General features: G+C 39.4%; 1 protein-coding gene across 3 annotated transcripts; it reads right to left on the bottom strand.

Annotated features, from left to right (window-relative positions):
• Positions 1-3,411: 3,411 nt before the first annotated feature.
• SSBP1 (single stranded DNA binding protein 1) lies at positions 3,412-25,636 on the bottom strand. Of its 3 annotated transcripts, none has more exons than XM_027842339.1 (7): positions 25,574-25,636; positions 22,787-22,850; positions 18,582-18,642; positions 15,871-16,011; positions 13,674-13,761; positions 6,336-6,424; positions 3,412-3,563 (listed from the first exon to the last, which is right to left on the bottom strand). In XM_027842339.1, the coding sequence occupies exons 2-7, from the start codon at positions 22,808-22,810 to the stop codon at positions 3,520-3,522; spliced, it is 447 nt and encodes a 148-aa protein (XP_027698140.1). In that variant the 5' UTR covers positions 22,811-22,850; positions 25,574-25,636; the 3' UTR covers positions 3,412-3,519. The 3 variants fall into 3 exon arrangements, with proteins under 3 accessions (XP_027698140.1, XP_027698142.1, XP_027698141.1); XM_027842341.1 differs by lacking the exon at positions 25,574-25,636 and adding an exon at positions 24,989-25,289; XM_027842340.1 differs by lacking the exon at positions 25,574-25,636 and adding an exon at positions 24,703-24,965.
• Positions 25,637-27,883: the final 2,247 nt, after the last annotated feature.

Raw genomic sequence — 27,883 nt, 5'->3', positions numbered from 1 at the left:
ATCATCACATCAAAAGTCAACTTATACCCACATCCTCTATGTATACCCCTTTTAAATGGCTAATAACAATACAATTCTCAAGAGTTACAAGTGTCACCTTCCCTTGTAGAGATGTGAACAGTTTGTCCTTAGTAATAACATGTTGTTATTGCTTTCTTTTCTGTTTACCTTTTTATGCCTCTCTTGAGTCTTGGGAAGGAGGAAAGAGAGAGAGGAGGAGAAATTTTAAAACTCAAAATCTTATTGAAATGAATGTTGAAAAATAAAAATAAATTAATAAATCATTAAAAAAATGTAAGTGTCAGAGGCCAGATTTGAACACAAGATTTTTCGACTTTAGGCCCAGCACTGTATCTAACACACCATGTAGGTGCCAGAATTATAGAAATTTCCAAATGGAAATGGAATACTACATCCTGACTTGACTTTATTCCTCATCACAAAAGTTAAGAAATTTCTCCAAGAGATAGAGGCATCAATAACCTGGTAACTCACATGATTTAAATTTCATTAAAAATCTATGGTCAATAATCATAGCTAGCCTTTGAAAAACGGACTGTTCATAAAGGGTATGCTTATTATCCAATGTGATAAAAAGTGTGCTTCACAAATAAGAATTAAAGAATGTGTCAAAATCTAATGAACTTAATGTCAGATCATGTAAAACAAGTGGCTATAGCCAAAGGAAAACATAACACATTAAAAGTTCTTTAAAGATGTAAGAAGTTATAATGTTTATATGTAATTATTTTGCTTCATTCCAAGCAATTCTCGCATCACTATACCCTGTACCTTGAGGCAGAAACACAAACTTTGATTTCCACAAAATTCCCAGATGTCAGCTATGTACTGTGTCCACTTGTCCTGCATTAGCTCCTTACTGGCAAGGGGGCTGTTGAGAAGTGTAGTTTTTCCCAGTGGGAAAGAGACTGAAAGAATAGACAAAATGGAAGCTGCCTGGGACTGCAGGACCCTGACAACTTAGGAGCCCAGGGACAAACATGGAGCCAATAGACTGCCAAATTCAGAGATTTCATCAGTCAGGTAAGGGCTGGTCTTCTCCATCAATGACCCTTCAGTTCTTCCTTCCAGCTGGGAAAACTGGATTTCCCTTCGCCCCCTGCCATCTGGGAACTAAGAAATAAAAGAGGCAGGGTGAACAGGAGATGGGAAGGATGTTAGATTGTATAGGGATACAGAGAGGTAGGACAAAGATAGCTGTCTGAGGCAATGTTAGTCAGCTGGAGCTTTTATCTTGGCATTATCCTCGACTCGTTCTTCCTCAACCCATATATCCTGTCAGGTGCCAAATCTTCTCACTTCTACTCCCACATTTCTCACATCCTATCCCTTTTTTCTATTGCACAGGGACCACGTTGGTTGAAGCTCTCATTATCTTATGTAGAAGGTATGACTGGCTCTCGGTGTAGCTCAGGTAGGGGAGAATAAGCTACGGGAAGTAAGCTGAGGAACTAGGAAATTAGGATGTTGGAGGGAACATCAATACTAATGTTGAAAGCTCCTAATATATAAAAGTAGAAGTTGGAGAAAAAAGAAAGACTTTGAGCCAGTCACTGAACTCACTGAAGGAGAATGTCCCAGAGGTCAATAAAGAAACTATCAGAATCTTGATTGAGTGATAAATATGGACTGAATGAACCTCAAAGGAGAAGTCACCAAATGACGGTAAAGTCTGAAAGTGGCAATGGAGAACAAGAAGTATTCCAACTCCCCAACCATGACCAGTGAGTCAGTGGAACATGTGAAGGTACAACCAGTACTGGAGAAGGGTGGCCAGGGAATCTGTGTCATGAAGAGGGAGCCAAGTCTCAGTAAGCACAAGAAGATGGAAGGAGTGATAAAGGAAATGGTTTAAGATGAAAGCTTTTATATTCCCTAAGGGGCAGGCCTTGCAGAAGGAAAAGTGGGAAGATATGGGTAGAATTGAGTAGGACCTTGGGAATAGTCAGGTTGAGGATGGGAATAAGGAAGTAGGCAATGGGGGGAACAGGGAACTAGGTCTGTGCAATCACAGTCAGGGGCTGACAGTTATTATAGCTTTAAGATGCAGAAAAAATGCTGGAAGAATTAGTAATGACAAGTGAGTAACTGATGTGAAGCTCTCCTTTCTGAGGAATAAAAGTGTGTTTTATCTGCAGTCCATGAGAATCTACGAAGAATTTGTACTGTGTGCTTTTCCCCATACAGATGTGTTTTTCACTTTTTGTGAGAATCTACTACGGAAAGAAATGATTAAAACTGCTAGCTTAAGAGAAGCTGAAGAAATGTTTCTTCTCATTAACTGAATGATGCTGGAAAAGAGACAAATCTTTTCTTGGGAAGCTGTTTTCAGCTCTATTTTATAAAGAAGGTTTAAGAATAGTTTACTTAATATTTTGAGAGCACTGAAGGGAGTAATACTGGATTTCCATGAGTGAAGGAAACAAATTCCAGTATTTTAAAGGTTTGAGATGACTTTAATAGTGACACTGGTCATCATCAAAATATAGTATGTGGGTGTAGGTGTATGGGAGGGTATACATTCATATATGTGTATGGGTGTGTGTCTGTGTATGATATATATAGACTGTTTATACCCATATATTATATACACACATATGAATGTTAATTATTGCTCTCATTTGTTAATTATACATGTTTAGTATATTATTTCAATGTAAAAAATAATTGTTAATAAGAAGCACAATGACTGGGGCTCAGGAGCTATCAAAGTATGAGTAAAGCTCCCCCAAAGGTTTCTCCAGAAAAGTTACCTTGAAACTAGTTGTAACAGATCCTCACATCTCAGGAGGATGAAGTTAAGGGACAGCCACCTGATATACAAATTAGATAGGGTTGTGATCTACTCAAAAGAGTTAATATACCAACAATATGACCAGGCCATTCAAGGGACAGCATTTAGAACTTTCATGTTATCTTTGAGGACAAGATGGAGATATATGAGCTAGATGAAAAAATGGGTGAATGAAGGACTCAAGAACAGTCACTAATAAGTAGCTGTCATCTTGAAGGGACTTCTGTCAGGCCATGCCCTAGAGACTCATCATTCTTGGATGTTTAAAATTTATATTGAGTTACATGAAGATATAAATGATATGTTCAGAGAGGCTACAGCCTCTAAATTTGTTTAGTTGCTTGCTGGTTTATGTGTAGAAGGGATTCAACTTCATTGCATCTGTTTTAGACCTTTCAGACTGCCTTGTATATATAATATAGGTAGAAGGCTGAAGTGACTGACGCTGCAAATCCAGTAATATGTATGCTTGTGTATACAATTTATACTTTAAAAATGTAAACCGGGTTTTTAATGAATAAGATACAGAGTAAGTCAACCAAGGTTCAAAGCACAAGAGAAAGAAAAAATAAAATGCTTTTTGTTCATTTTATATATATATTTATGTAAAAGTTATTTTAATTCTTGTCAAAAGCAATTCCAAAGATTATACATGATTTCAAAATGAGGATGTCCCAACACTGGCCTTGTATGAGTCGTCCATTTCACTCCTTCTCTTTTATGTAGTCACTCAGAAATATGATATTTTCTGTAAGGAATCCAAAGAGAAAATAGTTATTTTCAGAATTCTATTCCTTTTTACTCCTCTTCTTCATTAGTCTATGATAGTCATCATTTACAAAGTACTTTAAAGTGTGCACTTTTTTATACATAGTCTGTCAGGCCTCACAGCCACCCTGTGAAGCAAACACCGTAAGTATTATCATCTCCATTTTACAAACTAGAAAATGAGGCACATAGATGTTAACTGACCTGATAACACAACCAGGGATTGCCAGCAACAGGATTCAAACCCAGGTCTTCCTGACCCCAAGTCTAGCACTCTATCCACTGTCATACACACTGCTCACTGGGATGAGTAAACAGATCTTTCAAAAGAACTTGGGGAAAACTATTTTGATTGATCAACAATTGTCGCTATGTTGTTATTCACGGTTAAAACTGTTGAAACTGCCTTATTATCTTTTAAAAGTAGTTACAATCAAAAGAAAAGCATGGAGAGTTAATGCTATACTGGCCTTTTTAAAAGAACATCTAATATGTGAAGGGGAGGCACTAATCTATAACTCAAGTTAAAAAGTAAAAGCAAACTACAGGGGCTTCTTTAGAAGCCTCTTCAGTCCAGACTGATTGGGAAAAGGTACCAATGGAAGAACAATATGAGGAAGCAGCTTTTTTAGAGACCCCTTGGACAAAGAAAGGTGACAAAATGTCCTAAAATACTGGTCCTGAAAAATACTAAAAAATACACGTCCCTCCTTCTCCAAAAGAGGCAGTAGGGGACCAAAGGGAGAGAATGTTGCAAACACTGTCACACACAGAGTTGATTTGCTGTCTTAATTGTTTTTCTTCGTCACAGGGAAAAGCTCAATGGTGGTACACTGGGAAATAACTGGTGTAAAAACAAGTCATCAATACAACTTTTAAAAAAAAGTCATAGTAAAACTCTTTAATTTAAAGAGAAGGGGGCATGGCCCAATTTTCAGTTCTCACTACCAGAAGTAGAAAAATCACAATGCCCTCATTGAGTTCAAGCCACAAATTACAAGCTACAGTCCTAAAAGAACTAGGAAATATGACTACTGAGACCCTGTGGGTGATCTTTAAATCTTGCAACATAGGGAGGTGCTTGCCAAAGAAGTAGAGAAGGGCAATTGTTAGCCCAATTTTCAAAAAAGTCTTCAAGCATCCTTTGCAGAGGCAGTGGGTACTATGGTGTGGAACATTTCATATACTGTCAGATTTTTTTGGGATATACTGATCAGTTCTGCAGAATTAAAAAAACTGTCATATGGGATAGCTCTCTGGGAGTATGGAGAGGAGCGGGTAAGGACAGAGGAGGAAATGCAGGTATCTCATAACAAATATTAACCTAATTCCCAACTAATAAACTGTTTCTTGACCCCTAAATGGAAAAATAAGGCATTAGAGAATTAACAGGTACTCAAGACTTCCAAAAGGTCAGTCACTAGATGCTTAATTCTTTTGGTCATAACAATTTATGAAACCATCTACTAAGGTTTGAAGGAGATGCAATTTACATTTGTAAAGGGAGTGACCACACAGATGAAATAATGGATTCTTTAACATGTATGTCACTTAGTGACATAATAGGAAAGGAACAAGCACCTAGCCCCTTTCTTGAATTATATCCTATGGGAATTCATTGCACCAAAAAAACTTTTATAGATTTGATAAATGGTAGTGGAGTTATACCTATCTTACAGTTGAAAGTAACATTTCAAATAATCTATTAGTTCATTTGTGTAATCCAGTATGTTGAGGTGGGGAGAAAAATAAATCTGTATCAGTGGATCATCTCTAAGGAGTGTGAAATTCTAGTTCAAAGAAAAAGGCAAAAAGGACTGAATCTTCTGGTCAGAGGTGGCACACTGGCACCACTTTAAGATATGACCTATGACAAAAACCCTTAGTTAAAAACGGTAATATAAGTCTAAATATGATTACTATTTGCAGTCATCAACTGGAGTGATAGGAGGAAGTGGAAACAGATAGAAAGAAATTTCTCAACTTTAACTCAGTTCTAAACAGGCAGATAGCATCTAGAAGTGAGAATTCATCCACCTGAGTTTTCCCAGTATCTCTAGGAAGTGCCTTTTTTTAAACTACTTCCCTTTATTCCTACCTCTCTCTACCCCATTCCTGAAAAGTAACCAAAATCAGTGCTGAAAATACACCATAACAGAGAAACTATACTACCAATTAGTAGTAACGATTCAATTCTATTTTGGTGGAAAGTCAAAGACTTTCAGAAAAGAGATAAACCTATACTTTAGCTAAAGAGTATCACGAATGGAAAGTTCAGTTGAATTCTATGTACAATAATTACACACTTAGTACTTGTCACATTTTAAGATAACACCTTAAAAACTTCCTCCCAATACCACAGAGAGGAAATATTCTTACTCAACTTTATAGACGGGGAAAATGAGGCTAAGACTGAGGCTAAGTCATTTGTTAAAAGTCTTACTGTCATTAAATGTCAGAGCCAGGATCTAAACTCAGGTCTCCAGACTCTAAGACTTTCTACCATATCACACTGCCTTTAATTATCCTGAACTCTTGGTAAATGTGCAAATTCCTCAGCAAAAACAGACTTAAAATTCTCCTGGGGTGCCTTTCAAGTGATTTAGTATTTAACTGAGTGCCTCATAAAAATACCCCCAATTCAAAATCCCACAGAACATGCTCTAGCCTTTACAAAGGACAAAGAGGGAGGATGATAAAGAATGTATTTATTCCCCAAAGGATAAATGTTTTGAAGAAATAAATTTCTCACCAGCTATGATTGTTGTGGCTTGTCGTCTCACATTGTTTTTATCCACATATTCACCATAGTCTATTTTCCCTTCTACAAAAACTCGAGCCCTGATGAACACAAAATTTAAAAAGTAAGTGAAACAGCTGATGCATTCCAACTTGTGCTTCATATTAGAATCTGATTTGGAGGGGGAAAAGCGCTTGCAAGCACACGTGCATGCACACACACAAATACACATACATACACAAGTATGAGAAAGTCTACTGCCATATATAACCACACTTAAGACAGTGACAAATTTTGAAGCTCAGAATGAGAATGCAATAAACTCAACTTCTCTAGCAGATTGTCCTCCCTATCAACCCCACTTTCTTTCACCTTGAATCTCTCCCTATATACTGGCTCTTCCCCTGATGCCTAAAAACATTTCAATGTCTCTCTCATTTTCAAAAAATCTTTACTTGATCCAACTATCCCTACTAGCTATCATCTACATGTGTCCTTCCCTTCATGGTTAACATTTTTTTGAGAAAGTTGTCCATACTCACTACCTCTATTCTTCTCCTTTCACTCTTCTAAATCCTTTGGAATCTGGGTTGCAACATCTCTATTCAGCTGAAACTGTGTTCTCCAAAGTTACCAATGACCTCTTAATTTAATTCAATTAACATTTATTAAGCACCTGTCTACACCTTCACTCATTCCCCTCAGCTCATTGGTAGAGGCAGGAGAGACAGAATACTCCTTTCACCCACTGCGACTTCCAGGTTCTCACCCTACCACTACATCACACAGTGACCTTCTTCCTTTGAGGTTCATGCTATTCATTCCTGGGGCTGCTAGGTGGTGTAGTGAATAGAGTGTCAGGCCTGAAGTCAGGAAGGCTCTTCTTCCTGAGTTCAAATCTGGCCTCAAACACTGACTACCTGTGTGACCCTGGGCAAGTCACTTCACCCTGTTTGCCTCAGTTTTCTCATCTGTAAAATGAGCTGGAGAAGGGAATGGCAAACCACTCCAGTATCTTTGCCAAGAAAACCCCAAATGGGGTCCTGAAAAGTCCACTAAACAATAAAAATAAATAAAAATTCTAGTGACTTACAGGTCATTCCTCTTCCTTCCTTAGTTCAGTATATGAGTCACAAATTTTTCTGTCCTAACTCCTGCCCTCATACTAAAGGACTTCAACATACCTACTGACTCTCCACGAAACACCTTTACCATTCAGATCCTCAACCTATTTACTTCCCATGACCTATTCCTCTACCCCATCTCAGCTATACAAAAACAGTCATATCTTTGATCTTGCCATCACCCACAAATGTATCACTTCTATTGTCAAGAATTCCTGACCATAATGGATTGACTTTTTACCTCTCTCTCTACCTTTCCTTATCAAATCCTACTATTTGTCTGTACAGTGGACCTCAAATCCCTCAACCCCTCATTACTCTTCCTGGCCATCTCCACTAGCCACTCTCTCCTCTTCTTTCTCCATCTTGAACCCTTAGTGAACCAATTCAACAGTACACTGTTCTCACAACTCCATGCCCCCTTATTATATCTACAATTACACCCTAGCACACCTTAGCCTTGGACCACTCCTACCATTTACTGCCTGTGTCTTACACGTGAGCTGCTGAAACAAAGGAGGAAAAAGCATGTGACCATTCTGACAGGGTCCACTACAAATTTATGTTACATAACCTCTACTGGGCCCTCACTGCTGCTAGACAATCCTACCATACCTCCTTTATCAACTCACTAATCCCACTATCCACCAACAGCTTTTTCAAACCTTTTCTTCCCTACTCATATGTCCCATGGTTTGCCTCTCCCCTTTCTCTCCACTGAGGCTCTTGCCTAATATTTTACAGAAAAAATTGAGGCTATTCCCCATGAGCTCCCTCTTCTCCCCTCTTCTTTATCTCAAATCACTCATATGCCGTCTACCACTATCTAAAATCTTCCTTCATCCCTATCTCACATGACAAGGCGGCCTCATTTACCAAGGTTAACGCTGCTGGGGCAATTCCATTCCATCCCATCTCCAATAGATTGCCCCCTCTGTCATCCCTGCTTTATGACTTATTTTCTGAGATGGGGTTATTTAAGTATTTTACTCCCTATTCTGTTAATCTGGGCAATTTATATTTTTGTAAATATCCATCCATTTCAATAAGATTATCAAATTTATTGGCATACTGTTGAGCAAAATAGTTCCTAATTACTGTTTTAATTTCCTCTTCATTGGTGGTGAATTCACTCTTTTCATTTCTGATACTGGTAATTTAGTTTTCTTCTTTCTTTTTTTAAACTAAATTAAGCAAAGGTTTATCTATTTTATTGGTTTTTTCATAAAACCAGCTCTTAGTTTTATTTATTAGTTAAAAAATTTTCTTAATTTCAATTTTATTCATCTCTCCTTTGGTTTTCAGAATTTCTAATTTGGTATTTAATTGGGGTTTTTTAATTTGTTCTTTTTCTAGTTCTTTTAGTTGCATGCCCAATTTCTATTACTTATTTTCAATCTCTCCTTGGCCACTGGCTCATCCCACAGTGCCTACAAACAAGCCCATTTCTTCTCCATCCTGAAAAAGATCCTCATTTGAATCTAATCTGTACCCACAAACTATTATCCTGTATCTTTTCCGTCCTTTGTGGCTAAACTCCTTGAAAAGGCCGTGGATAAGAGGTGCATCTATTATCTCTCATCTCACTTTCTTCTTAACCCCTTACAACTCAGCTACTGACTTCACCATTCCACCAAAACTCCTCTCTCCAAAGTTGCTAATGATCTCTTAGTTACCAAATCCAATGGCCCTTTCTTGATCCTCATTCTCCTTGACCTCTCTACAGCCTTTGAAACTGTTGCTCACTTTTCTCTTCCTTGATACTCTCTTCTCTCCAGGTTTTGGGGACAGCACTCTCTCCTGGTTCTTCTACTACCTATCAAAACACTCTCCATCTCCTCTGAAAGATCCTCATCCAGATCACACTCTCTAACCATAAGTGTCCCAGAGGGTTCTGTCCTGGGCCCTCTTCTCTTCTCCTTCTATACTACTTCACTTGGTAATCTCATCAGCCCCCTTGGATTTAATTACCATCTTATTTCTGTCCATTTCAGATCTATCTATCCCACCTTAACCTCTCTGCTGACCTCCAAATGCCTTTCAGACATCTCAAAATGGATGTCTAATACCTTAAACTTAACATGTCCAAAACTCATTATCTTCCCCCCCCAACCCCCCCCTCTTCTGCGCCACCCCCCCCCCCCCACCCCACCTCACCCCTCCCACCCCGCTTTAACTTCCCTATTACTGTTGAGGACAATACCATCCTCCCACAGGCTCAGGCTTGAAAGCTAGAAGTCATTCTGGACTTCTCACTATCTCTCACCTCCCATATCCAATCTGTTGCCAAGACCTGTCCTTTTCACCTTTGCAAAATCTCTCAAACATCACTTAATCCCAATTGCCTAAAACAAAAACAAAAACAAAAAAAAAATCTCTCAAATATACCACCTTTTCTCCTCTGACAATCACCACCACTCTGGTCCAGGCCTTCATCACCTGGACTACTGCAATAGCCTGTGGGTCTGCCTGCCTCAAGTAACTCCCCACTCCAATCCTTCCTCCACTTAGCCACTAAAGTGATTTTTCTAAATGGAAGGTCTGATCATGTCCCCCCACCCCCAATCCTCTGACCACACCCAATAAACTCCAGTGGTTCCCTATCACCTCCAGGATCAAATAAAAAAATGCCCTGTTCAGCATTCAAAGACCTTCACAACCTAGCTCCTCCTACCTTTCCAGTCTTCTTACACCTTACTCCCTGACAGATGCTATTTGATCCAGTGACACTGGCCTCCATGCAATTCTACAAACAAGACACTCCATCTCCTGGCTCTGGGTATTTTCTCTGACTGTCCCCCAAGCCTAGAATGCTTGCCCTCCTCATTTCCACCTACTGCCTTCCCGCTTCCTTCAAGTCTCAATGAAAATTACACAGGAAGCCTTTCCCAACTCTTAATTCTAGTGCTTTCCCTCTGATAATGTTTCTATTTATCCTGTATACAGCTTGTTTATACCTATTTGTTTCCTGGTTGTCTCCCCCATTAGTCAGTAAGCTCCTTGAGGGCAAAGACTGTCTTTTGCATCTTTCTGTATATTCAGCACTTAACACAGTGCCTGGCCAATAGCAGGTGCTTAATAAAAGCTTATTGTCTGACCAGCTAAGGCTTATGTTGGCCTTATTTATCCTCACTGAAATAAAGCTGCTGAGGGGCAGCTAGATGGCGTAGTGGATAGAGCACCAGCCCTGAAGTCAGAAGGACCTGAGTTCAAATGTGGCCTCAGACCAAACACTTGACACTTACTAGCTGTGTGACCCTGGGCAAGTCACTTAACCCCAATTGCCTAACAAAAAAAAAAAGAAAAAAAAGGAAATAAAGCTGCTGACACTTAAAATGTACCCCATCAGTGTTAAATATGCTACTTAAGTCTTCTCTAGGGTTTTCACTGTAACATTCCATAAACTAAACTAGCTGACCTTAAAGTTCCCTTTTGACCCTAAATTCTGTGATTAGGATTATAAGGCAGTAATTTACCAAATGACTATTTCAACTTAGCTGTACCCAATTCTATAAGTCATGCTCACTAAAATCCTAACAGTAGACAAAGTGATATAAGAAGTCTAGGATTACACAAGTAGACAACATGTATATATGCAAACAAAATCCAACAAAAACAAGCACAAGAGTTTGGCTGGTTATTAAAGTCATAGACAATACACAACTATGAAGATGCTATTAGACAACAAAGCCTCTCCCCTACATCCCAAGAATACCTGAATCTGCATAAATTGCTAAATGTGAAAGTAATTCCACATACATTATCATAACTATATTCGGTTATCCATTAGAATGTAAACTCCTTATAGGTAAGGACTGTCTTATTCATTGCACTTTTATCCCCCAGAATCTAGCATAAAGCCTGCCCTTAGAGGGTGCTTAATAATTGTTCACTGATTGTTTCAGTCAAGTACAAATACATACTACTCCTATGAATTTTTGGAGTTCTCTCTTAAAAAGGGTTTGCCTTAGTATAAAAAAAATTATCTGTTCTTGAGGTAAGAAAAACATTTCCCCGAGATTTTAGCAAATAAACAAATATTTACTGAAACATGCTTCATTTTCCCTCTCTCTTTTTTTCTTTCCAGCTTCATGACATCCCTTGTACTAATACTGAAGTCCTTAATGCACATTATGTTCTATGTCCGCAGTTACATTGCGACCCTCGGACTGGGAAACACTAACTTGTTCAGTTTTGTATCCCCCACAACACAAAGCAGAGAGCCTAACACAGAGAAGACACTCGGGTATTTGTCAAAAAAGCCATTTCCCATCTGGTCAAAGATATAAAGTTTTCAAAAGAAGAAATTCAAATCATCAGCAACTGTATGAAAAATTCTCTAAATCATTAATTAGAGAAATGAAAACTAAAACAACTGTAAAGTATCACTTTATACTTATCAAGTAGTCAAAGATGGTTGGAGTTTTTGAGGGTGACAGTGGGGTTAGACCTCTGATGTCACTGTAAAGGGGAACTACCAGCGTGGAAACTCTCCACTACTGCAGATTAGCAACTTACACATAATTATAGTCTTAGAGAGGGACTTGAGGCCCTAAGAAGTGAAATGACTTGAACCATATTCACACAGATGTGTCAGAGGAGGATCTGAATGCAGACCTTCCTGACTTGAAGCTAGTCACAATAGTCTTGCTACAACTACTCAACAATGATAGAAATAGTCAATGTTGGAGAACGAAAAGTCATGTTAATAAATAACTGCTTGAGCTGCAATTTGGTCCAACTATTCTATAAAACAATGTGGAATTATATAAGAATTAAGTTAACCGTCCATACTCTTTGATCCAGTGGTTCCACTATAAGGTTTATGTGCCAAACGAGGTCAATGACATAAAGAAGTGCCCCCTGAGAAAGGGAGAGGTAGAATGTTGTAAATAATCTCACATAAAAGAGGGAAGAAAAAAGCTTTTACAGTGGAAGGGAAGAGGGGGGAGGTAAGAGGGAATGAATGAATCTTACTCTCACTTGATTTGGCTTAAGGAGGGAGTAACATATACATTCAATTGGATAAGGAAATCTATGTTACCTTACAGGAAAACAGGGGGGAAGGGGATAAAAGAAGGGGGGATGAGAGAAGGGAGGGCAGATTGGGGGAGGGGGTAATCAGAAGCAAACACTTTTGAGGAGGGACAGAGTCAAAGGAGAGAAAAGAATAAATGGGGGATGGGATAGGATGAAGGGAAACAGAGTTAGTTTTTCACAACATGGCTATTATGGATATGTTTTGCATGACTACACATGTATAACCTGTATCGAGTTGCTTACCTTCTCAATGAGGGTAGGTGGGGAGGGAGGAAATTTTTACATGCAACTGGGAAATAAGATATACAGGCAATGGGGTATAGAAATCTATCCTGCCCTACAGAAAAACAGAAGGGGAAGGGGATAAGGGAAGGGGGAGGGGATAGAAGAGGAGGGAGGGCAAATCAGGCAAAGAGGTATTCAGAATACACACTGTCTTGGGGTGGAGGGAGGGAAGAGATGGGGAGAAAATTTGGAACTCAAGATATTGTGGAAATGAATGTTGAAAACTAAAAACAAACAAATTAATTAAAAGGGGGAAAAAATGCCCCTTGACCAAAATATTCATTTAAGTACTATTTATGGTAACAAAAATCTGGAAATAAATTAAATGCCCTACAAATGACAAATGGCTGAGCTGTGTATATGCGTATATATGTGTGTGTGTGTGTGTGTGTGTACATACGTACACACATCTACACATACACATATGTGATGAGATATTATCATGTTGTAAAGAACAGAAATATGAAGAACTCAGAAACATGAAAGACAGTGTATGAACTGATGCAGAGAGAAGGAAACAGAACCAAAATAATATACACAATGACAAAAATTATAAAAGAAGACAACTCAGTTCAAATTGAAAGCACAGTTTTGGTTCCAAGGTAAACATGCTTTGCACTAAGAAAAGGCAAATACAAGGGTGAAAGAGTGGAAAGTTACATCACTGGGCAGTTTTGCTTAGCTTTTTTATGGGAAGGTCCTAGGGAAGAATTTACTGGGATGTGATTTATGCCTCAAAATAAGATACATCAACAAAAAATTATGGAATGATCTCATCCCTGAAGATTTAAACTCTTTCTTCAACTACATGATTCCTATAATCTCCTTGAAGTAAGATGTTTTTGTCCTCGACTCTAGAAGGCATTTAATCCTTCCCATGTGTCCTCCTTTCTTTACTTACCCTTTTTTCACATACTGATAGGCCAGATCCCTCAGGCCTGGCCTGAAAACTGATATTCTGTGCCATGTGGTCCTTTGGCTGACATCACCTAGATTACAAAGAGGGGTAAAAATATTAGCAGATACCACACAAAGCAGAATCACTGCAATTATTCCTAAAAAAACAAACTAGAGAAGGTTCTTTTTAGGTCCTGCTGCTTAGGATGATAGCACAGACTAGGTCCAAATTCCTGAGTCTTATTAGTAATATACCACCAGTACACATAAAATTATTTAACTAGTACGTTTTCAACATGCTCAGGTTGAGTGGCATCGATGAAGTGCAAGGGACTATTTAACAAAAGGCAAGCAACTAACATAAGATAAACGAAAAACAAGTTTAAACAAAATAGTGTTTCTGTCTTGATTCAATAATTCAAGAACCAATTTTTTTAATATGAGCTCTCCACCAACCTGAACAAAACTCCTCTTAGCAGACAGTTGTCATGAACTGCTTCGGACAAAAGAAATGATTACTTGGTGGTAAACTGTAACAATAAGTTGCTCTGAACCTAAAACCTGTTCTCAGTGGTATTTAAATTTTTTTGACTTCACACCACCATCAGTCAATTTTTGGGCACATAGCTGCTTACATGTATGTTTATTCATAAATTATGTAACACATCTACTGTATTAACATCATGTATATTATAAAATATATGCAAAATAAACATTTTGAAAGATAAAGCTGAAATAGTATTTTTAAAACTTCTTTTCCTTTTTAATACTACAAAAAACCTTTTTGCTCTCACTAAAAAAATCATTTCAGTGAGAGCAATGTGAACATACTATTATTTTTTATCTTAGTCTAACAGTTTGTGACTACAGTGATTCAAAAAATCTATGTCGAGTTTATTTCTAGAGTTGCTTTTAATGACTATTATAGCAAAATTCATAAAAATAAAGAGATCCAAGTATGAGCAAAATTAAACATGCTTGCAAAAATATGCTACTTATTTTTCAATTCCATCCACCAATTATGCAAAGGTTTTTGTTGAAATTGGGCTACTTAAAAAAATTTTTCCCTTTTTAAATGAACAGAAATGTAATCTCTTCTTTCTATTCCTCACTCACTAAAAAAAAAAAAAAATCCTTTTAACATGTGCCTTTTTCATTTGCTTCCAAACTGTCTGGTGGGTTTGAAATGAGACTGATGGGGGCAGCCTTTGGAATAACGTTACAGATCTGAAAGAATTCTGTGAGCCTCAAGTCCACTGCCACAGCCTCTGACTCTTGCTGGGGCTTGTTCCCACTCTTGCTAATTATCTATGGCTGAACCCCTCCTTGTTGGGGGTGGTGGAGGGTTTTCACAGCTGGGTCCATGTGCCAGGACATCATTCACATAGGGTGGCAGCAGGGGCACAAGGAGGCCAAGCAAGGAATGACCGGCCACTGCCTTCATGGAGAGAAAGGAAGAAAGAGAATGAAGCTAGGCCATATCAAGGATGGACTGCCTGACCGCTGACCAGGGGAGGAACAAGGACAGCAGACTATCCTGGGCAGCAGCCCAGCATGAACTTAGGAAGAGGGAGAGAGAAGCAGAGGCAGACAGCTTGCTGAATAACTAGGCTGCTCTCCGTGGTTCTCATACTTTCTTTGTGCATCCCAAAAGATCATACAACTTTAGAAATCCATGCTTTAGAGGATGTATGTGTAATACATTGCTAGGAACAGAGTAGGCTAAAAAACAAGTCACTGAGGTCACTGAGGCAACTTTTAAAAAATGTACAGAGGAGAACAAAAGGCCAGAAAGAAGCACAGGCAAACAGGACAGTTTTAAAAACAACAGGTTGAACTTACTTAAAAAGAAAAACAAAAAAAGAGATTTGTATTTTTATATACAATCCTCTCTGTTATCCTATATATATGGAAATGTGTATTTAATTTTTATTCACGTCAGAATAAAAAAACACACAAGTTATCTCTATAAGGAAAAGTATTATCCAATCTGTCTTAAGGAAGTCACTATATAAAAAATGGTATAAAATTTGGGGTCACCTTTGAAAAGAATCAGCATCTTCAGTTTACTCACATAAGATTACAATGTACATATAGGTAAGAAAAGCGTCTTATAACTAAGATGTAAACTCCCATAAAAATCCTATCTATCATCAAATTAATAAACATATTTGGTTCACCCAAAAGTCTTTACAACTTACTCGGTTGAGATGTCTCACTTTCCCCTGATCGCCACATCTCATTTGTGGCCAAAGAAAAGATTGTGACTGGATTTTTTCCTTCTGACTGTCTCAGAACAGGATCCTGACCAACTCTTCCAAGTAACTGGACACGATTAAGAGCTGAAATAAAAAACAAAGATAAATGTACAACTGAAAAATGAAAACCTTAACCTGGGAGAAATACTCCAAAGAACAAGAGAACTAAGTCTCACTATACTTTAATGGGGGGAATGGGAAGGGAACCATATGCCATACATAGTGCTAAGAGCTTTATATATATTATTTCATTGGATCCTCATAAGAACCCTAGGAAGTAGGTGCTATTATGATCCCCACTTTATAGTTGAAGTAACTGAAGAAGAGAGAGGTTAAGACTTGTCCAGGGTCAGAAAGCTTAACTGCCTAAAACCACATTTGAACTCGGGTCTTCCTGATTCCAGGCCTACCCCTCTATCTATTTCACCAATCCAAAATGAAAGGTGAGGCAAAGTAGGTCAAACCAGTGCTTGGGGGAAATAAGGTGTAGAGTAGATTCTGACTTCAGAACACTTATTATTGGTACCAGAATAAAGCCTCAGAGGCAGCTTGTTACCTAGAAATGAAGGGGTAAACTTTAAAAAACATATTTACACATGATTGCAGAATTGTAATAATTGTAATAACTGTAATAACATTACAGTGGCAAGGTCAAACTGCAGCTGAGTGGTTTATTTCAATGAGAAAAAGGGAGAGAAAGTAGATTTCTGCTGATTACATAAAAACAAACTATAAATTAAAAAAAAAAATTTCTAGGATACATCCTGGGTACATATTGAGCTCAGCGTCCCACACCTTCCACATCTATACCACTATAGAATAAATTATGTTCACAATAATGACCGTGAGTTTTCAAGTAAAAAGTTAAACATACTTTGTTTAATAAGGCAAAAAAAGTTAGTTACCTATAAAACTATGCTGAGTAACAGAGGGATTTCTAAACTTATCTTTTTTTCCCACTTGCCATGTTTCCTATAAAATAAGCTTTCACAGGAGCAAGAAAGGATCAGAAGTCACCTGGTCCACTGTCCTCCTTTTACATATAAAGAAACAGAACCAGAGTGAAATTAAATTCTTTTCCATGGTGACACAGGTAGTAAGCAGCTAAGTTAGGATTTGTACCCAGGGCCACTGATTTCAAATCCAATCATCTCCTCTGGCACTACTCCATCACGAACAAGCTAGAAATTTCTGAAAGTCTGCCCTGCTTCTACAAAGTAACCTCTTATTCCTCCACCTAATGTTGTAACTTAAGATTTCAGGCCCCTCAAGCCAAGAAAGTAAAGGAAAAGAAGAACAGGAAACCAAACATGCAATAGGAACAATTAGTCAATGACAGGCTCCAACATGATCAAATACTAATCCCTGGGCTACAGACTTTAATCAGTAGACATTGGAAATGTTGTTGATGTCACCATTAAGACCAAGCGGAATTAGACCAAAGGATGCCCATCAGCCTGCCTTCACCCAGCACACGTATTACAGGACCTCAGCTACAAGGAAGAAGCCTTGTGACTGACACAAGTATTGGGGAGAATTTTGACAAGAAGTTCATGTTGGGAAATACAGGGAAGGGAGAAGGTAGATAGCCACTGCTATCTCAAGTTCAGCTTAATTTGAACATGTTTCCTTTTTCCCTGAAAATGCTGGAAGGCATGTACATGCCAAGCCTCCAATCACACATCCACTTCAGCCCATGTCCATTTGAAATGCACTACAGTACATCATGGGCGTCAGTCTACTTCCCTGGAACTGTCAGACCATTTTAAATGGGGAAATGGCGTGTGGATGGCCATCCACTCATCTTGTTCCTCTTCCCGCCCCTGCCTCCGCCCACCCCCAATCCCTAAAGATGTTATTATTTCAAATGCTTCCTAGAAGCTGTAGTCCAGTGATTGGCAATTGATTACAATGAAGTTTGCAGTTGATTATGATTTCCCTATTGAGCATCACTGGGTGAGGTTAAGTTCAACATCTCAAAGAAAAGCCAAATTACAGGCAAAGTAGGAAAGTAGATATTTGATAAGCACTTTGGCTAATGCCTGAACCACTCTTCCAACACCAGGAAGTCTCAAGGACCTCCATTCCTCTCTCCTACTTCTCTTTTACTTGTGCAGAAGAAGACAGAAGAGTGGATATCCTCTTCAAGGTATGTTCAGTTTTATGTACCCCCTTTCCTTTACCATCTCCTCTTAAGTTCAGACTTTTCAGGGAGCTTGAACTCTAAATTGATCACACCCAATAGAGGAATGGGAAGTTGTCTGACAGAAAAAGAGCAGACTCAGAAATGTCTGCTGAGGAGGCCCATCCTACCTTAGTGACACCTATTCCCTCATCTACAAATGAAGGGTTTGGACTAGATGCTCTCTAAGGGCCATTCTGGCTAGAAATCTCTTCCCCAGTGGATCATTAGTTCGGGCACAAAATCTAAGTCAATGAAAGAATTCATAGGTCATTTGTCATAGACAAATAAATTAACAGAAAAATTTAAGTTTATATATGTATGTATGTTTTCACACACATATACACACATACATACATAAACATGCTATATATGTTATATATATCAAATATATATAACAATTTAAGCTTAATTTAATATTTAAATTTAAGGTTTTGTATATAATTTATAACCTTAGCTATCAGCTACTTACATCGTTCAAGAACTAAACTGGTAGTTCCTTCAGAGTAATGTCTTGCAAACTGACGAACTACCTAAACAGGAAAAAAAAATGGGATAGCTTTAATTTCCAGAAAGAACAAACAAAACAAGTAGCAAAGAGAATATTTGCTAACCAAGAGATGTCTCTTAAAATAAACAATAAGTTGCTTTAAACAAACTCAAAAAAATAATTGTCTATAAAATATTAATAGGCTGAAAAAATTATGGGGTGGAATTTTCAAAATAATTCATCATATATGCAAAGGTACCCTCTTTATCACAAAGAGACTAAATCTTCACTTTCTCCAAGGGCATAACTATCTCCATCACAAGACCTAGTTATGTACTTAAATGTCCCTAAGAATGCAAAAGAGAGCACCAGAATAAGATAGCCCTTGATTCTGTCCTGTTCTTCTTGGATTCCCATGTGGTCAGAGTTCTTTTTAGGTCACATGGCTAAGCTAATCATTGGCACAGCCATGTGGGAAGGGAAGGAGAGGGCAATCACAGCAGCTTCATATACAAACTGTATATCAGTTTCACCACTTGGCAGGAAAAATGCCAGGTCCCCTAAAATACAGGCCCCCTAAAATAAACAGTCCCAGGAGAGATGGACATCATTCATACCTGAATGTAAACTACTTTAATCAGATGCACCAGCTTTTTTGAAGGGGAAAGTGAGAGGGCAGAGCAAGGAACAGAAAGTTCAGAAAAGGTAAGGAGAGAACCATTTAGTCAGCCAGAAGGTAGCACAAGGACACCAGGAGCCAGGGCAGCTGATGGCACAATGAATTGTACACTGGGCCTAAAGTCAGGAAGACTTGAGCTCAAACCCAAACTTACATCTTAGTAGCTGTTTGAACTTAGGCAAGTCACTTAACCTCTGTTTGCCTCAGTTTCCTCAACTGCAAAATGGGGATAATAATAGTACCTACTATGCAGGACTACTGTGAGGTTTAAATGAGATAACTTTAAAAAATGCTTAGCACAGTGCCCACTACATAACAGGCACTTAATGAATGTTCTTTCCTTTCCCCTCCCCTTACCCAGGATATGGCAAAAGGAAGCTGGTGGTAGGACAGTGGTTCATAAAAGGGGACAGGTAACAAAAGGCAATTTTGCTCCAAGCAGCTAGTCCACCACCAGAAAAATCATTGCTGTAAATGACTAATATATCTGGTCTAGTTAGGATGGCCACAAAACTTCTCCCAATTCAACTCTGTACCCCAATCCACTTCATGCTCCACTCCCTTCAGAAGGGAAGAAGAAAAAATAGACAACATTGTGATTCTCTTCCCCTTCCTCTCTATTACCATCATCTGAGTCTACTTTAAACAGAATACAAGACACTGGAGCTGATACAAAATTTAGATAAGAAATCTGCTGTACTTAATAGAGCTCAGGCTTTATGACAGTTTTGGGATTGCTCTATCTCCAGGATATTAGAATATACCCCAGTATATGCTTAAGGTACATTATAACATTATACCGTGTGTGTGTGTGTGTGTGTGCACGCGTGCGTGTGTGTGTGAACAACTAACCAAATACACAAAGCCAATTTTAAAAAAAAGAGATACAGATAAGTGAAATTGTGGGTAGTCTACTGGGTCAAAAGTTAAAACACATGTGCACAAAGCTTGGATCCTGATTCGTGATTCTCCAAAGTCTAATTTTCAAACAACTATAGTCCTCAAGAGTTCTCAGATATTCTACCAGCAGACTGAAAATCCAAGTCACTCTACCCTATCAAGACAAGTGGAGTTTTGTTTTTTTTAATTAATCTTCCACTTCAGAAATGACTACATTAAAACAATACACAACTGGCTATTTTTAAATGGAATGATAGTGATCATTCAGGCAAAAGTCCAAGACTTTTTGAGCCTTCAGCAAATGTGAACATTTAAGAGAAATAAATGTAAGGCAGAACTATGTTGTGTTACAGATCCCTTTGGTAGGCTGGAGAAAACTATGGAATCCTCAGAATAATATTTTTTAAATAACTGAAGGAAATGCTAAATTTTAATCAGAGGTTAGTGAAAATGAAAATGTAATTTTCCCCCCTTAAGATCTATCTGCAAGATACAGTCTCTTCAAGCCATTTTCATACGAAATAGTTGATAAAAAGAGCAGAAAAAGTGCTCTGAAATATTTATATTGCTTGTCAAATGAAGTTGCATATTGCTACCGTTAGGGATGAATACTTTGATGTCTAATATGAGTAGCAAATGAACATTGTTTCATTATGAACTGCTAAAATATATGAAAAAACTTACTTTCAGACAGGATTTTGGACAGTTTTGAAGAGATCTATAGTTTGGATTCCAGAACTTAGAACTCTTTGTTAAGGGGCAGCTAGGTCGAGCAGTGGCTAGGGCACTGGCCCTGGAGTCAAAAGGCCTGAGTTCAAATCCAGTCTCAGACACTTGGCACTAGCTGTGTGGTGTTGGGCAAGTCACTTAACCCTGATTGCCTCACCAAAAAAAAGTGATAATTATTTATTAACAATGTGGAGTGATGTCTTAGTTGTATGAGAACAACTTGATATCATAAAGACTGAGAAAGATCTATTATTTATGAAAAACTAGAAAAACATGAGTGTGAAGAAACAATTTCAAAGGCATCAAAGACAGAGACTGCTTTGTTGAAGACTTAAAGGGAGACATGACAGGTACTTCATCACATTTGTACATACATGATTTATGATTAAAGAGTGCAAAACTAAGATAATGAGAAATCATATAATCATATGGAGGTTGAGATATGACTGAAAAAGGTCTGTTGACTTGACTTGGAAAGGTGTGACTTTTTCAGTAAAAGGTGAGCCACTGAGAGTCAGAAGGTTCTCATTTAAAAACACTTCAGTACAATGAAGACAAGAGAGGGCAGCAGCAGGTGAGAGGAACTGAAGGGGAGGAAGAGGTGCTAAGAGGCCCAGCTGGAGCTCCAAACAGAGTCAGCAGAGAAGGTTCCACGGAACTCATGACTGGTCAGAGAGAACTGACATCACTGCATAGGAGCTCCAGGCACAGCTACTGCCCTTCAGCTTTACCTACAGCTTGATAAAGGTGGAGCTTTTCCTATGCGCTCTGCTCTCTGGAGCCCTCTGACCTGAGAAGGAAAAGCAGTGGGGTTCCTAGCTATTTCAACATCCAGAACAGCTGGTTTAAGAAGAAAGTTGAACTGTGCTGAACTGTGTGAGCTAGGTTATGACTACACAACACAGGTTCTGGCTGCACAGCACAGCATCCTGGTCCGGCCTGGACTGGTCTGTATAGCCTAGGGCAGGGCTTCTTAAACTTTTTCCATTTGGGACCCCTTCAGTGCTTCTTAAACTGTGGGTCATGACTCCACAGACTACCTCTACTACTTTGATGAAAAAGTTTGCCTAGGCTGTTTTCCAGTCAAGGAGGATTTCCCCCAGCTGAACAGTGGTGAGGGTCAGAAGTGAAGCTTATCAGCAGAAAAGCCATTCCATGTAATACAAATGTTCCTGAATGGAGCCATGACACTAAAGCCTGCAGCCTATTGCAGAGTTACACCAATCACTTGTTTCTCTCCCTGTTATACTTCTCTTATAGGTTGTTGCATGTACCCACTCTTCACCACACCTAAATAAACTGGTGGAAGAGAACGATCCAATAATATTATTTCTTTTGCCTTATTATTAAGCAAAAGGTTATGTTTCAGATCTAGAAGTGTCATTACTGTAGAAGGCTTCACAGAGAGAAAACGTGCTGGATGGGGGCTCAAGAGCTAGAGTAGTGAGGAATAGAAATCCCCTAGGATTCTGAGAGAGTATGAGTATAACCATGTGGTGCTGGGAACTTAGACCAAATAGTGTGAGTGTAGGTTGGGAGAGCTAGTCAAATTTAGAGAGAAGTAGAGTCTATTACACATCTAAGTGGAAGGTGGGAGATGCCCCACCCCAAGCCCAGCACAGTACAGATGATGGCTATTGTACCCCATAGCACCCAATTTGTCTTGTCACATTCTGAGGGCATTGCTAGAGGTCACAGGTTACTCCTTAACTGTTACTACATTCTCACAGTCCCCTTAGGAATCTCTGAACTTCAGGTTAAAAACCCCTGGTCTAAGAGGGGTTTTTGCCCCACCAAAGTGATGGTTTAAAAGTGCTCTAACTTTTTAAACATATCAGAGAGCAAATGATCCCATGACCGTGATGGAAAGAAAAGTTACCTGTAAAACAGGTCTTCGAAACATGGCTTCTATCTTTTCTTCTTAGCTGGTTTGGAGTTTCTTCCTGAAGAATAAAAAAATTGAGTTATATGCTGCTCTCTATGCCAACTAAAATAGCTTTAAAGTCTGGATTCCAGAGGATACTTGTGTATTCAAGCTGATACCAGAAGTCCTCATAAACAGAACAAAGGGCTGCTGATTTAAATTTTAAACTAAAAAAGGTCTGAAGGCTTCAGAAATTATTTCATGCTGTAAACCAGCACTTCCTAAACTGTGGGTCTCAACCCCATATGGGGTTGCAGAAAAATGTGGCAACAGTAAAAGGTTTCTGAATGAATGACCAAAAATTAATTAAAAATCAAACTTATAATGAATCGGAGGTGTTTCTGGCCCATGCTGCATGGTGCAACTCCACTGCAGCCTTGATCCCGGTACTTTGCACCGTGCACGCCCTCAGGCCAAGCAAATGCTGCTGACACGAAAAAGGGAAGCTCTGCTTTAAACAACCTCCTGATAAAGAATTATGGCTCTGATGTATGGATAATCTGTCCACAAAGGCTATTCCAGGCCCACCCTCACCAGCTGGAAAAAGACTAGAATAGCCTCAATACCTTCACCACCATACCATCCACTCACTTCTAAACCCCTCTCAAATTGTTTTCTGGTTTCACTCTACTCAAACTGCTCTCAACCTGCAATCTCTTAACTGCTAACTCCAATGGCCTTTCCTCAGTATTCATCCTCCTTGACTTCTCTGCAGCTTAGGACTTTGTGGAGCTGTGGGGAAAAAAGACAAAAGCTGGTCTCTGCCCTCAAGGAGCGTACATTCTAATGAGGAAGACAAAAAGTATATTTAGGATATATAAAAAATGAATTCAAGGTAGTTTGGGAGGGGCATACATTTCTAGAGGGGGAGGAGAGACCAGGAAAGTCTTATTCTGTGACACAGTTCTCTTCTTGTCTTCCTCCTACTTATCTGATCATTATTAGTCTTCTTTATTGGACCATCCACCTGCTTTCTGGAACTGTCAGTTCAATTAAGCAGAGGACTCTCAAATTGGTAGTGAAGGAATGGAAGATAGACATGATGACTGTCTTCAAATATTTAAAGGATCCTTTTCATATAGAAAAGGAATTGCACTCTTTTTTGTTTATCTCCAGATGGCAGAACCCGAAGCAATGGGCAGAAATTAAAAAAGATAAATTTGGGGTTGGGTAAAGAAAAACTATTAGAGCTATCCATAAGAGGAATGGACTGGGGAGTGAGGATATAGCAGGTTCTTCCTCAACAAAAATCTTCAAGCAAGTATAAGTGACTGACACACATAATAGGTCCTATATCAATGCATGGTAAATTAAATTGCAACCTATATCCAACCATGATCCCTCTTTTGAATGCCAGTACTATGTAGCCAACTTCGTATTCAATTATATACCTATACCTCCCGATGGTATCTGAGTCAATATATCTAAAACAAAACTGATGCTCCGCTCTTCCTTCAAGCTCCCCAGTTTTAACCTGTCATCCTTGATTCTATCCTCTTCGTCCAGCACAACATCCGATAAGTTGCCTGGTCTTATCTATTTGTCCTCCACCTCAACCTTCCCCTTCTCTCCACTCAATCACCCAGTTGTTCAAGCCTTCTCTCATATTCTACTATCTTTTAATTGGTCTCTCTGCTTCTATTACCTTTCTTTTCCAATCTCCCCAAACAAGTGCAAAAAAAAAAATCTTCCTGGAAGTCTGACCACTATCACTGTGCTCAAAAACCTTAACTCACTTCCCCATGCCTCCAGAATAACATGCTCCTCGATTTCACCTCTTCCCTCCACAATTTGGCTCCAATTTCCCCTTCCGGCCTTAAATCTCGTTACTCCCCTTCAAGAATGTTTACATTCCAGTCAAACCGGCTTACAAGTTATCTCCCAAATTTGACATTCTAAGCCCCCAAGCCGTCCTACAGGTGGAATACAAGCCCATCAAGTCTCGATCTCTGAATACTTTCTTCAGTTCTTAGCTCAGGTACAACTCCTCCAAGGATAACGTAAATTCCTCGGGGATGGGAACCATTTTCATTTTTTTGTCTTCGCAACTCTAACGCCTGATTCAGTGGTACAGTGGGTGTGCAAATGATGGGGGGTGAGGGGGAAGGGTAATTAGTACATCAAAGTCAGTCAAAGTTCACACCCCATCTCATCCACCTTCAGAGAAGGGAATCAGAGAATCCACACCACCAGACAAAGGAGGAGACACACAAGCAGGGTCACTGATTTTGGAGCTGGGTCCTTTAGTGGTCATCTAGTCCAATACCCTCGTTTTACTGATGAGCAAAGCAGAGTGAGGAGTGCCCCGGCTATGGCGTCCGAGGCCAGATTCTGCTTCTTGACTTGGAGACCGTGGACAAGTCACTGAACCGCTCTCAGCGGTCCTGGTTTCCTCAACCACAAAACAAGGGCGGCGTGGGACTACACGGCCTCAAACCCTCAGTCCTGAATCTACTGCGTGAGCAAACAGCAGCGCCGGGACTGGAACGCGCCCCGGGTACGCTTACGCTGCGTCACGTGGGCGGAAGAGACTACTTCCCCTCAGCCTCCTCCTCCCCTTCTCCATCACTTTCCCCGCACGCGGTGGGAGGGTCCCCGTTGCACTAGCTCCCGCTCCTAAGGCCAACGCGGGCCTTGCCAACGAGTTGGGCCGCTGAGAAGGGCGGCAGCGCGAGAAGCCGTCCCGGGCCACCCCGCCCGCTCTCCGCTTCGTTCCCTTCCTTCTTCCCTCCCCGCCTTTACCTAATGTGGAGGCCCGCGAACGGCGCCGAGCCAGGCAGATGGGGACCCAGGAGATGGAGCGCGCCGGAAACGGAAGTGCCTCCGCCGCGCACCCACGGAGGCGCCAGCGCCCCCATGCGGCCAGGAGGGACCGACGCAGCGCCTCTGTGCGGGCCTCGTCCCGAGATCCTGGAAACGAGGCTCTGCGGCGCCTTTGCGCGCTCTTCTCGCTTTCGTCCTTGCCCGCCCTCCGGCCCAAACCGTGGCTCGCACCCCGGTCTAACGCCGCTCTCCTTACGTCGTCTCAATTACTATCAATTCAATTAATATTTGTTTATGTCTACTATGAGTCTGGCTTTTCGCAGCACGGGGATACAATTAAGAAAAAGTTCCCGCCCTCAGGGAGCTTACCTTTTCATGGGGGGAGGGGAGGATCCCAAGACGCCCTACCCTAGTACCTGCCTGGCGCGGCCCCAGCCCGCAGTCTATGCCTTCCTTCATGTCTGCTGAGGCTAAGCTCAAATACCCACCTTCCCTGAGTCTCACCATGCTTTCTATGACCCCACCTGGCTCTCCCTTCTCTTCACCCTTGCCATTCCCATCTACACAGGTCATTCGACGTTTGCCAGATTGCTATCTTGTATTTTTTTTTCTTTCGTGGCCTTTAATAATGATTTTGGAGAGAGGAAAAAAACCCCACAGAACAGCCAAAGCTCCTACCAAACAAAATTTTTAAATAAAAAAAAAAAACGCTATGCAGACAATAAATTTTATAAGGGGCCAAGTTAAACACATTTCTAAGACAGTCATAAATAAGCCAAAACATTAATAACATATGCTTAATACTTCCTCAAAACATGTTAAAATGTATTATCTCACCACACCCTCTGAAGAATCTAGTAAAATCCTTATCTGTAGCAGAAGAGGAAAACAAGGTACAGATAAGCCGATTGTCTTGCCCTGGGTCCCACAGCTGGTTAGCAACGCAAAAATATCAGATCCTTTGAATCCTAATCTCTTTCCCCCTCCCAGTAAACTAAGGGGGGAAAGGGCAAGGGTATTTGTAACCTCAGTAATTAGCACAGTATTTTGGATGCAATAGGTATAGAGTATGTTTGTTGAACTGTGTTGTATAGCAATGGTTCAATTCGATAAACATTTCACATAAATAATTTACATTAGAGTTTGTTTTTTTAAATATCCAGTTTCCCATAACATTCTTATCAATAAAATGGGAACATTTAGGGACTGGGAGCCAGGGCAGCATAATTGTAAGCAAGAACCACACATGAATATCATCAACATCATGATCTCATCGTCAAACAAAGCAAAATTGGTGGAGACACTGCACAACTTTGCAGGACCTTGTAAGGACCTAGTCCTGGAGGGATATATAGTATCTTACTGTATTATGGAATTCTTGAGTTTAGTATCATGTAATCTCTGAATTGAAAGAAATCTCTGAATTTTGCTATTTTAACTTTAGCCTAATCAGAATTCCCTCTACAACATGCTTGATAAGTAGTCATCCAATCTCTGCTTCCAAAAACTTTCACTACCTCCCAAGGCAGCCCATTTCACTTTTGGACAGATCTATTTTTTTTTTAATTATAATGTGTATTGACAAGTACAAATATTCAAATATGTAAATAAGAAAATAAAATCAACCAAATGATGCAAAATAAAAGCACTAAAAATGACTATATATCTGTAAATTGCCATTTTTTATGAATTGTTAATGCAAACCTAAAAGATGAAAATACTGACTTTATCACTGTAGTAATTCACATTCATTTTTTTACTTTTTTAGTCTTTTCTATGGATTTTTGTTATTGTTTTTAATTACATAATTATAGTTAGTGTCTATATTCTTTTGTTTCTGTTTTCATCATTGCATTACTTACTATCTTCCATTTCTTTGAATTCTTCACATTCATCCTTTCTGACACAATAATATTCCATCACATTTATATTCCATAATTTGTTTAGCCATTCTATCATTGAACATCTAGTTTGTTTTTAGGGGTTTTTTTTGATAATTCTAACTTTTAGACAATGTTTCCCTAACATGGGGCCTTAAATCTGTGATTGCAATTTCTACCTGTCTGTGAGTTATAATGAAGCCCTCTGGGACCAAGCAGAAACAGCCCAATCACTCTTCTACCTTATAGCCCTTTAAATGCTTGAAGATAAATACTATGTCCCACCTAAAACTTCGATTTTATAGGCTAAACACAATTGATCCATGCATGGCAGAGTCTCCAGTCACTTTACAATTCTGAAAGTCTTCCTTTGGACCCATTCTAGGTCTTTCATTCATTTAACAAGCAT

Source organism: Vombatus ursinus, unplaced genomic scaffold (genome assembly GCF_900497805.2).
Source record: "Vombatus ursinus unplaced genomic scaffold, bare-nosed wombat genome assembly UNPS02014870.1, whole genome shotgun sequence".
In the NCBI taxonomy this organism is placed as follows: domain Eukaryota; kingdom Metazoa; phylum Chordata; class Mammalia; order Diprotodontia; family Vombatidae; genus Vombatus; species Vombatus ursinus.
This window is presented reverse-complemented; position numbering and strand designations above follow the sequence as displayed.